The 12,331-nt window shown below is 39.7% G+C and overlaps 1 protein-coding gene across 7 annotated transcripts in view; it reads left to right on the top strand.

Annotated features, from left to right (window-relative positions):
- USP40 (ubiquitin specific peptidase 40) overlaps positions 1–12,331 on the top strand; it is a 94,333-nt gene that overhangs the window by 77,650 nt on the left and 4,352 nt on the right. For all 7 annotated transcript variants that reach the window (XM_057551756.1, XM_057551755.1, XM_057551754.1 and 4 more), the window contains 5 exons: positions 948–1,042; positions 2,367–2,485; positions 6,603–6,668; positions 8,941–9,151; positions 9,291–9,386. In XM_057551756.1, coding sequence (XP_057407739.1) covers positions 948–1,042; positions 2,367–2,485; positions 6,603–6,668; positions 8,941–9,151; positions 9,291–9,386 — 587 coding nt within the window. The remainder of the gene's footprint in view (positions 1–947; positions 1,043–2,366; positions 2,486–6,602; positions 6,669–8,940; positions 9,152–9,290; positions 9,387–12,331) is intronic.

The following is a 12,331-nucleotide window of genomic DNA, read 5'->3' as shown; positions in this document are numbered from 1 at the left end:
TGTTTTTATTTCTGAGAATTTCCTAAAAGTGTCTTTCAGGTAGTACCAGCTTACAGCATCCTTAAGACACAAGAAGAACCGCTCCTGAAGAGAGCTTTTTAACTTAATTTACTTATAATTAATTTCCTATTATGTATTAGCAGTGTGCCCAGCAGTAAGCAAAGACATTTAACTAAAGCAAAAATGAGTCAAATTACTGATTTCAAATTTAGTTCTCAACTTTTATATCCAGAGTTTTATATGAGAGAGCGTTTTGTTTTCCCCTTTTTAAAGCAAATGTAGACAGGCCTTCCTATTGTCAAGAATTCTTTCAGTCAATAAACACTTATTGGACATTTATTGTGTGGCACCCACCATTCCTGGCACTGGAGAGACAAACAAGATAGGTGACCTGTTCTCTCTTGAAAATCATGTTCTGTAGGGGAGATAGATTAGGTAAAAAAAAAAAAAAAAAAAAAAAAAAAAAAAAATATATATATATATATATATATATATATATATGTAAAAAACACATGTATACACACACATAAGAAAACAGACAAAAGAGTAACAAGTTGCGACAAGTGTTACGAGAGAGAAGCAGGTTAAATCAAAGATGAGAGCAGGGCGGAGTACCCAACCAGCAGAGTCCTCTTTGAGGAGGGAGAGGGTGTGGGAAAGCGCATTCCAGGTAGACAGCACAAGTGTCAAATTCCCCAAAGCCATTCTAGTGAGAAGAGCTGGTGCTGTGCCCACACCATGCTCCCTGGCTGCCCACCTATTGGGCCCTGCTTCCTCCCTGTGAAGTCCTGAGTCCTGAGGGGCTGACTCAAGGAATTCAGATTCTGAGTTGCCTGGATGGAATTGTACTAAACCCGTTTGCAGTATCAAAACGTGGCCTGTATTTCAGAAATAAGAACTAAGTACGTCCAAAGCTCCTGTCAAACATCTTGCTCTGTCCTTTGTAGATGCTCCCAGTGACGCGCATGCAGAAGTTTCCCTCCGCTACTTGGGAGACGTTGAAATCTCAGAAGATGCTACCTTGGGGGAGCTGAAGTCTCAGGTCAGCCTTCCTCCTGCAGCACACCTTAGTGGTGATCTGGCTGCTTCCAGTGAGATATTAATATATTCTTCTATTTCCTTTTCCCTCAATTACAGTCTGTTCTGATAGGGCATGTGTTATATGCCATGTTCAGTGGTGAGTACCCAACAGGCCACACACACATATTGCTCAGACAGCTCCCTGGGTTTGTTTCTACCAGTTGCCTGTGGCTTTCATTTATCCCCTCTCTGACAGGCATGCTGTGCTTTCATTTGAAATCTCCTCAGTGACTTGCAGCTTATGTTCATTTTGATTTTTTAGGGAAACATTTGTTGCAACATTTGTAAAGCATTCACTTTACTCCTTTATTTACATTGTTTTTGTGTCATTGTGATTCATGTGTTAAATGTTGTTAGTAAAAGCTGTGTCGTCAATTGCCCAGGAGGTCAGAATATCAGCTTTATGTTAGGATGTTAAACTAGATACTGTATTGTTTTCCTGGACATTAATACTCACAGGCAGGGTGTTCTGTTCAAATGGAAAGGCTGGGCTGAATACAACACAAAATGCTTAAGAAGCCTCTTATTCTCGTTGGATTAAAATCAACATCCCTTCTTGCTCTTAAAGGAAAAAGTGTAGGTGCATGTAAGGTGAATATCAGTCATTGATTGACTTCTTCTGTGTGTCTTCAATATCTGAAATACCTTCCTCAAAAAAAACAAATGGTCATATTCTAATAAGAACAAGTAGAAAGAGACTTTTCTTCTTATATTAGATTAAAAGATACAAAATTGCTGTTTCTAGATTTAAAACGGATGAATATTGGCCATTTTATATACTACAGCCAAGTATATAAATAGTTATCCACCCCTGCAGAATTAGTACAGCGGTTTGGGCCTAGCATTTGGATCCAGAGATTCTGAAATATTTCAAAATCAGAAGTTATTTCCATGGCAGAGCAACCTTTGTTGAATTATATTAGCACAGATGGAGGTTGAAGACGAGTCCTTGCTTTTAGTAGAGAGGCCGCCACTCTTGAGTCATAGTCATACAGAAATTAATTTTAAAGTTTCATTTTCTAAAACATAATCATTGAAAAGGAGCTTTTGGCTCAGATTTAAAAACAGAAAAGTCACTTATCTTTCAGGCTGATTTCAGTAGAGAGGAATACAAAAATTACTCAGGGTTAATTTCATTTAAACGATATTCCTGTGGAGTTTTTGGTAGATATTATCATCACTTAAGATACTCTTTCCCTTAAATGTCATTGTGTAGCGCTTCATTTTTTTTCCCTAAAGCAGTCTATTTTTAAGAGTGCTTTTTCAGATGTCTGTTTCTTTTCTAGGCCATGACCTTGCCCTCCTTCTCGGAGTTTTCCATCCCATCGCCCGCCTTCCTTAGAGCCTGGACGGTGGAAAGTAAGCACCCCGGCAGGCTCTTACGAGCCCATTATCAGCAGCTCAGGTAGGGTTCTCAGTGAACACTCCTCAACAGCCCGTTCTAGGTCATTCCACATTTGTCATGTGGATGATACTTTTTATCATAAATTAAACTCTGAGACAACTTCAGTTTCTCATATTAAGTATAAATGTAGTTTCATCTGTTTTTACTGTGGTCCAGAGACTGTGGACAAAATTTTGATTGTTTTTTCCCCCCAGCTTTATTGAGATATAATTGACATATAACACTGTATAAATTTAAGGTGTACAACCTATTGATTTGACAGACATATATTGCAGAATGATTACCACCATAGCATTAGCGAACAACCTCCATCACATCATATAATCGCCATTTCCTTTTTGTGAGAACATTTAAGATCTACTTTCTTACTAGCAACTTGCAAGTATATATAATTCAGTGTCATAAGATGAATGCGCTCTGGGGATGTCATGTACAGCATGTTGATTATAGCTGATGACTGGGAGTGTGCACCCTGTGACCAGCATCTCCCCTTTCCAGCCAGTCCCGGTCCCTGGCAACCACCATTCTAGCCCCTGTTTCTATTAGTTCAGCTTTTTTAGATTCCACGTATAAGTGATACCATACAGCAGTTGTCTTATCTCACTTAGCATAATGCCCTCAGGGGCCATCCATGTTGTCTCAAACAACAGGATGTCCTTCTTTCTTATGACTGAATGACATTGCTTTGTGTGTGTATGAGTGTGTGTACACGTACATACGTACACCACATCTTTATCCATTCATTGGTTAACAGACACTAGGTTTTTCCATATCTTGCCTACTGTGCATAATGCTGCAATGAACATGGGGGTGCAGATAATCTCTTTGAGATCCTGTTTTCATTTCCTTTGGTGAGGTACCCAGAAGTGGGATTGCTGGCTCATATGGTAGTTCTATTTTTAATTTTTTGAGGAACCTCCATACTGTTTTTCCATAGTGGCTGAACCAATTTACATTCCCACCAGCACTGAACAAGGGTTCTCTTTCCTCCACATCCTCAAAAACACTTGCTATCTCTTGTCTTTTTGATGATAAGCATTCTAACAGGTGTGAGATGATACCTCATTGTGGTTTTGATTTGCATTTCCCTGATGATTAATGATGTTGAGTACCTTTTCATGTACCTGTTGGCCATAAGTATGTCTTCTTTAAAAAAAAAAGTCTGTTCACGTCCTCTGCCATTTTTAAATCAGATTGTTTGCTTTTTGCTATTGAGTTGTATGAGTTCTCTATATACTTTAAATATTAACCCCTTAGATTTGCAGATACTTTCTGCTGCTTCATAGGTGGCCTTTTAATTTTGTTGATGGTTTCTGTGCAGAACCTTTTTATTTTGATGTAGTCCCACTTGTTTCTTTTTGCTTTTATTGCTTTTGCTTTTGGTGTCAAATCCAGAAAATCATTGCCAAGGCTGATGTCAAGGAGCTTACTCCTCTGTCTTCTTCTAGGAGTTTTACAATTTCAGGTCTTAACGTTCAAATCTTTTAATGTATTTTAAGTTGATTTTTGCATAAGGTGTAAGATAGGGGTCTAGTTTCGTTCTTTCGCATGAGACTGTCCAGTTCCCCCCAGCACCATTTATTGAAGAGACTCTTTTCCCCATTGTGTGTTCTTGGCTCCTGTGTCATAAATTAATTGACGATATATGCATGTGTTTATTTCTGGGCTCTCTATTTTGTTCTTTTTTTTTTTCTTTGGCCATTCTGTGTGGCATGCGGGATGTTAGTTCCCTGACCAGGGATCAAACCCATGCCCCCTGCAGTGAAAGTGAGGAGTCCTAACCACTGGACCACCAGGGAAGTGCCTCTTGTGTTCCATTGATGTATGTGTCTGTGTTTATGCCGGTACTATACTGTTTTGATTACTATAGCTTTATAGTATAGTTTGAAATGAGGGAGCATGATGCCATCAGCTTTGTTCTTTCTTTTTTTTTTTTTTTTTTAAATGTAGTGATTCTTTTTTTTTTTTTTTTTAATTTATTTATTTTTGGCTGTGTTGGGTCTCCGGTTCGTGCGAGGGCTTTCTCTAGTTGCTGCAAGCGGGGGCCACTCTTCATCGCGGTGCGGGGACCGCTCTTCATCGCGGTGCGCGGGCCTTTCGCTATCGCGGCCCCTCCCGTTGCGGGGCACAGGCTCCAGACGCGCAGGCTCAGTAGTTGTGGCTCACGGGCCCAGCTGCTCCGCGGCATGTGGGATCTTCCCAGACCAGGGCTCGAACCCGTGTCCCCTGCATTAGCAGGCAGATTCTCAACCACTGCGCCACCAGGGAAGCCCTCTTTCTTAAGAAAAGATTGCTTTGGCTATTCAAGGTCTTTTGTGGGTCTATACCAATTTTAGAACTGTTTTTTCTATTTCTAATTGAAAAATGCTTTTGAAATTTTGATAAGGATTGCACTGAATTTGTAGATTGTTTTGGGTAGTATGGACATTTTAACAATGTTCTCCCAACCCATGACGATGGAATATCTTTCCATTTATTTGAATCTTCAATTTCTTTCATCAGTGTCTTATAGTTTTCAGTATACAGATCTTTTACCTCCTTGGTTAAATTTAGTCTGAAGTATTTTATTCTTTTTGATGCTGTTGGAAATGGGATTGTTTTCTTAATTTCTCTTTTTGATAATTTACTGTTGGTATATAAAATGCAGCTGATTTTTATATATTGATTTTGTATCCCACAACTTTACTGAATTCATTTATTAGTTTTAACAGATTTTTGGTGGAGTCTTTAGAGTTTTCTCTAAATGTCATCATGTAATCTGCAGATGGAGACAACTTCACTTTGTCCTTTCCAATCTGGATGCCTTTTATTTTATTTTCTTGTCTAATTGCTCTGGCTAGCACTTCCACAAATGTGTTGCATATGAGTGGCAAGAGTGGACATCCTTGTCTTATTCCTGATCTCAGAGGAAAAGCTTTCAGCTTTTCACCATTGAGTATGATACTAGCCATGGGCTTTTCATATATGGCCTTTATTGCACTGAGGTACATTCCCTCTATATCCAGTTTGTTGAGAATTTTTAACGTGAAAGAATGTCAAATGCTTTTTCTGCATCTGTTGAGATGTTATGATTTTCTTCCTTCATTCTGTTAACATGGTTGTATCACACCAATTGATTTGCGAATGTTCAACCATCTTTGCATCCCTTGCAGAAATCCCACTTGATCATGGTGTATGATCCTTTCAATGTACTGTTGAATTTGGTTTGCTAATATTTCTTTGAGGATTTTTGCATTTATGTTCATCAAGGATGTTGGCCTTTAATTTTCTTTTCTTATAATGTCCTTGTCTGGTTTTGATATCAAGGTAATGCTGGCCTCATAAAATGAGTTTGGAAGTGTTCCACCTGTTCTGTTTCTTTTTTTTGGAAGAGTTTGGGAAGGATTGGTATTAATTCTTCTTTTGGTAGAATACATCAGTAAAGCCATCTGGTCCTCAGCTTTTTTTTGTTAGGAGGTTTTTGATTACTGATTCAATCTTTTTTTTTTCCCTTAATAAATTTTATTTATTTATTTATTTATTTTTGGCTGCATTGGGTCTTTGTTGCTGCGCGCAGGCTTTCTCTAGCTGCGGCGAGTGGGAGCTACTCTTCGTTGCGGTGTGTGGGCTTCTCATTGCGGTGGCTTCTCGTTGCAGAGCACAGGCTCTAGGTGCGCGGGCTTCAGCAGTTGCAGCACGTGGGCTCAGTAGTTGTGGCTTGCAGGCTCTAGAGCACAGGCTCAGTAGTTGTGGCTCATAGGCTTAGTTGCTCCGCAGCATGTGGGATCTTCCTGGACCAGGGCTTGAACCCGTGTCCCCTGCATTGGCAGGTGGATTCTTAACCACTGTGCCACCAGGGAAGCCCCCAATTCAATCTTCTTACTCATAATTGGTCTGTTCAGATTTTCTGTTTCTTTATGATTCAATCTTGGTAGGTTGTGTGTTTCTAGGAATTTATCCATTTCTTCTACGTTGTCCAATTTTTTGGTGTATAATTGTTCATGGTAGTCTCTTAAATTTTGAGTGTTCTTAAATGGTATAATATTTCACTTAAGAATACCTGAAATTGGTAAAAAAAAAAATTTGAAAAAATTATGTGATATGTCATTCGATATTATTTTGTTTCATTTGTTATCAGGGAGTATAAATTGGGACAGAGAACTGAGATCTGCTTAGAGCCCCTTCAGAAAGAAGAAAACTTGGGGTAAGATGTCCTACTACACATACAAAATTATACACTTGTCTGATCCCAATGGATAGTTTCCTTACTATCGATTAAGGTGTTAAATTTTTTAAGTGTTTTTTTCACTGCTTCTAAGGAGTCTGGCAACTTAAAACAGATTGTGTTCTAGAAATGTGTTTGTATGTCTGGTGTCTAGATCTTAGAACTCATTTTTCCATAAAAACAGAATTTTTCAGTAAGTCCCAAGGCATGTTGAACCCATAATGATCTTGAAGTATAAGCAAGATGCTCATCCCAAGCTCTTATCAGTGCCTGCAGACAGTCTGTTGTCAAACCGATTGATAGTAACACCTGACATGCTGCCCCTTGTCCTACTTTTTTCATCCTAATATCACCTGACATACACTATTGAATTATCAGTTACTATCTGTCTCCCACTACTAGAGTGTAAGTTTTGTGAGAGCGAGCACTTTGTTTTTTGGTCACTGCTGCATCCCCAACACCTAGGACAGTGCCTTTGTCATAGTCAATAATTATTTATGGAATAAAGAAGCACCCCAAAGTTGTCCACGTTCAAACCTACCTATTCTTTTTTTCATTATAGGACATTCTTTTATAAGACATTTTTATCAGTAACACCAAATATTAAGATTCCTTTTACCTGATGTGACACGATGATTCTTGTTGCCCTCCTGTTGTATAACAACTCTACTCTTTCAACCGTGTGACCTTCATTTAATCCCACTGTTTTATAAAAATGCATTCTTAACGCAAATTGTATTACTAGGAGTAGTTTCCTGGAGGGGAATTTCTGGATCAAATGGTATGGACATTTTAAACCTCTTATTTGTTAAATTCCTTTCCAGGTAAGTTAATACCATTATGTTTCCACAAGCTGTGTTTCTAAGTATTTATTTCACCTCACCATGGAACCATCCTTGAATGTTGTCATTGTTTAAATGTTTGCTAAATTGATAAATGAAAAATGGTTATCTTGTCTCATTTGCTTCAATGCTTTGATTGCTAGTAAGATTAGGGCATTTGTTCAAAGGCTTGTAAACCATTTGTATTTTGTGAGTGAGTGAATTGTTTCATATACTTCGCCTGTTTTTTATGGGGTCTTAGAAAAAAGTCTAATTTATGTGAGCTCTTTCTATAATATAGAATATATTATATTACATAATATAAATTGACCCTCTGTCATGTTTGTCGTGAGAAGTGTCCTTTTGAAGACCGTGCTGTGCACTTACTTAGACCCCCTTCCCCATCCGCGCTTCTGTCCTCGACTGACCTCCAGAGCACTCTTGCCCTCCCTCAGTGAGGACCCTGGCTCCTCGTGGTCTTCACCCAGACTCTGTCAGCTCCTTGGCAACTCCTGCATCTCCACTGACCACACTTTGTATGCTCTGGGACCTCAGCTCTGCTCACTGACCTCAACAACACCTACACCCTCTCAAAAATTCCTTCTTGACCACAGTCCCCCGCTTTCAGTCCAATCTCCTAATTCACTGGGCCCTCGCTCTCCCTGCGTTGCCTGTTTCCTCCAATTGTGTTACCCTTTCTTTAGATAAAACCACCAGTATAATAGAAATACAGCATTAAAATCGTTCATTGTCTCACCATCCTTAAAGTTTTCATTTCTCCTCTCCACCTTCCAATTCTTATCTGTAGTTTTTATTTCACGTCCTATCTAAAATAATCTCCATACATCTAAATTTCTTTCCGACCTTTCTGAATGTTTCTCCTCTTTCTCTTCCTTCAAGGACCTCTTATCTGTGCTCATCTCCTGCAAAGGTTTCCTTTGCTCTTACAACTACACCCATCATCTTCTCTTCCTAACTCTAAGCCCTCAGTTTCTTCTCCCTGGCTAAGTTTTCTGCCAGCTTCACAGATTCTGGTTCTGAAATCAGCATTTCCTAGGAAGTCGCCGTAGCGGGAAACCCCTCTTCCCTTTCATCACCGGGATAGCCCTGCCAGCCCTTTCGGCTCTGTCTCCAGTCCTCTTCCCTCCGCGCCCCACTGAGGAACTTCTTCTTCCGCCTTCAGCCTTGCCTGCTGCCTCCCCAGGGACTCTGCTGTGGACTCAGAATGGGAGCTTACCTCCATTCTGGGTCAGGATTGAAGGAAATCAAAGTAAAGGTTTCCCACTAGCATTCAGGGTTTAGGGGAAAAATCTCTCCTTATAAAAAAAAAACAAGAGTCAGAGGAGAACCTTTGCTGTTCACACCTGCCGTAGTTATTGCATGTTTCCCATTTTGTTGCAAATCTGACATCTGACTGTTTTCTGATGCAGCCCCCAGCATGTGCTGCTGAGGACACAGACGCGCCTCCCTGGCAAGAGGGCATATGCCTTGCCCGTGGACTTGGTGTGGGACACTGCCCGAGGCTGGACGGCCGGCTCCCTGAGGCACCGAGTGGCCGATTTCTATTCTCTTCCTGTGGAGAAAATTGAAATTGCCAAATACCTTCCTGAAAAGTTTGAGTGGCTTCCAGTACCTAGCTGGGTAAAGTTGTGGGGCTTCCTCAGGGAAATCGGGCCTCACTGGCATAGTGAATAATTAACTGCAGTTTTCCACAGACAGAGAATTTAGTCAGAATTTGAGACTGAGTTTTCTTTATTCAAGATACTTAATTTTTCTGTAGAACCAGCAAATTACCAAGAGGAAAAAGAAGAAAAAGCAAGATAATTTGCAGGGGGCGCCTTATCACTTGAAAGATGGAGATACTATTGGCATTAAGGTAAGTTTTTAACAGTAAACTTTACCACTTCGACAAAACACCAGAATCAATTTTATAGAGAAGTTTTATCAAATCTTCAAGGCATGGATAATCCCATTTATATAAATTGTTTCAGAAAGTGGGGGGAAAAAGGAGGGAAAGCAGACAACTCATTTTTTAAAAAATAAATAAATAAATTTTATTTATTTATTTATTGGCTGCGTTGGGTCTTCGTTGCTGCGTGCGGGCTTTCTCTAGTTGTGGCAAGTGGGGGCTACTCTTCGTTGCGGTGCGCGGGCTTCTCATTGTGGTGGCTTCTCGTTGCGGAGCGTGGGCTCTAGGCGCGTGGGCTCCAGTAGTTGTGGCATGTGAGCTCAGTAGTTGTGGCTCGCGGGCTGTAGAGCGCAGGCTCAGTAGTTGTGGCGCACGGGCTTAGTTGCTCCGCAGCATGTGGGATCTTCCCGGACCAGGGATCGGACCCGTGTCCCCAGCATTGGCAGGCGGATTCTTAACCACTGTGCCACCAGGGAAGCCCCCAGAGAACTCATTTTATGAGGCCAGTAGAACCTCAATACCAAAACCTTAATTTTGCATCTGACTTGAATGAAAATGTTCTGAAGTTTTATCACTAAGTGTGTTGCTGTAGGTTTTATGTAGGTACCTGTATTAGGTTAAGACATTTCCTTCCATTCCTAGTTTACTCTAAGTTCTTTTTTTTTAAATCATGAATGAGCACTGGATTTTTAATATTAAATTTTTTTTAATATTAAATTTTATTCTGTGCTTTTTCTGCATCTGTTTAATTAGCCATATCGTTTTTCTTCTTCAATCTGGTAATGTAGTGTTATTACATAAACATGTTCTCAACACCGAGCCATCCTTGCATTCCTTGGACAAACCTACTTTGTTGTCATATAATAATATTTTTTGTATTAAGGGTGAATGATTTAAATCCTTAATTTAAGAATTAATAATTTATTAATATTAAATTATTGATTTATTAATAATTTGATTCTTGACTTAAATAATTTTTTATATTAAGGAATAAGTATTCCCTTAATCACTACTTCTGTTCTAAACACTGTACTAAAGAATGGGACCAATGTAATATGAACTTCCACCCAACGAAGAAAAGCAAATAAACAAAAATTGAAAGACAGGTAAAAGAAATTCTGAAAGGAAAATACAGAACTGTTCTTAGTTTTTCTACAGTCAAAGCATCATCTCTGTTTAAGAGTTCAAAAGGTTGTAAGATCAACGTACGTAAAATTACAGGGTACCTGGGGATACGCCCAACAGAAAGACTTATAAGCCCTTTTTGGAGAGTATTACAAAAATAGTGAGAGGCATTAATGCTTCAGTTAGATACAGAATCATATCATGTTCTTGGAAGGGAAGCCTCACGACAGTAAAAATATCAGTTTTCCCCACATCTACCCCAGTGACAAACCATGGAGATTAGATTAAAGAGAATAAATTCATGCGGAAGAGCAAAGGGCCAGAGAGCTAAGATATTTTTAAAGAACAAGATCGGGGTATTGCCGTACCAAGAATTCAGACTGATTACACATCTGTGGTGACCATTTAGCTTAGGGGCAGGGGAAGAATTGAAATAGAGCCTCAAAACAGAATCACCCATATAGGGAAACTTGACAGGTATTTGAGGGCAACGTTACAAATGGATTATTCAGTAGTTACGGTCATAATTTTTATTTCATTTTCATAAAGAGGGTCGCCAAATTTGTGTAAGCTTCCGGCCCAATAAAATCTGTATCCACCTCTGCTCACACCTATATAACAATCAGCATGAAGACTTAAATGTGAAAAGCATTTCAACCATTAGAAGAAAAGATAAAAGAAAATTTTTTATGACTTAGTTCAAGAAGGATTTCTTAAAGGAAAGGATCAATAAATTTGACTACAGTTGACCCTTGAACAACACGGGTTTGAACTGCGTGGGTCCAGTTACATGCAGATTTTTTTTTCAATAAATACATACAGTACTACGTGATCTACAGTTGGTTGAATCCACAGGTGTGGAACCTCAGATACGGAGGCCCACTCTGGACTTGAGCACCCCAGGAGTTTGGTTTCTGTGGCAACTCCTGGAACCAGTCCCCTGTGAATACTGAGGGACGACTGCACGTTAAAAGTAAAACCTTCCTTTCATCAAAGGAGACCGTACAAAATGAGGAAACAGGCCACAAATAGGAAAAGATACCTACAAGGATATGACCAACAAGGATTATTATCCAGAGTACATAAAGTACTTCTACAAATCAGTTACGAAAGAATAATCTTTGCCCATCTCTCCCCTATTGGGTAACGCCCGGCAATTCCCAGAAAACGAAATGGCCAGAAAGCAGATGAAAAGATAGCTTCCCAGTAACCAGGGACCTGCAAAATAAAGCCGGGAGCTGCTGGGCCAGACTCTCGGGTCTCCCGTGCAGCACCAGGAAGAGGGCCAAGTAGACAGCAGTTGGCCGTAGTAAGGGTGCCCCATACGATGCAGCCAGGTAATTCTACTTTAGATACAAATCCTAGAAACACCCATGTGTATAGGGAGATGTACAGAAATGTGCATTGAAGGGCTCTTTGATTTGTAATAGCATAGATTGGAAAGAACCAAAATTACCCTTAGAAAGGGAATACATAAAATGGGAAAAAGAAGTATTGATATGGTGGTAGAGAACACAGCAGATACAACAGATAAACCAGAGCTACAGATGTCAATGTGAACATACATCCAATTATTTAGTGTTGAAAAAGAAAAAGTCACAGAACAATCATTTATAGAAAGTACAAAACCAGGTAAAATGCTGAGGATTGCTGGGAGTCACGTTCCTGTGTAGTGAAGACAAAAATGGGAACAATCACACCAAAGTCAGCGGAGCACTTACCTCTAGTGAGGGGACGGGCATCAACAGACTGTGCTGCTTCCTCGAAAACTAAAAATGAAGCAAATA

The sequence above is a fragment of the Balaenoptera acutorostrata genome, chromosome 8 (assembly GCF_949987535.1).
Source record: "Balaenoptera acutorostrata chromosome 8, mBalAcu1.1, whole genome shotgun sequence".
Classification (NCBI taxonomy): Eukaryota; Metazoa; Chordata; class Mammalia; order Artiodactyla; family Balaenopteridae; genus Balaenoptera; species Balaenoptera acutorostrata.
This window is presented reverse-complemented; position numbering and strand designations above follow the sequence as displayed.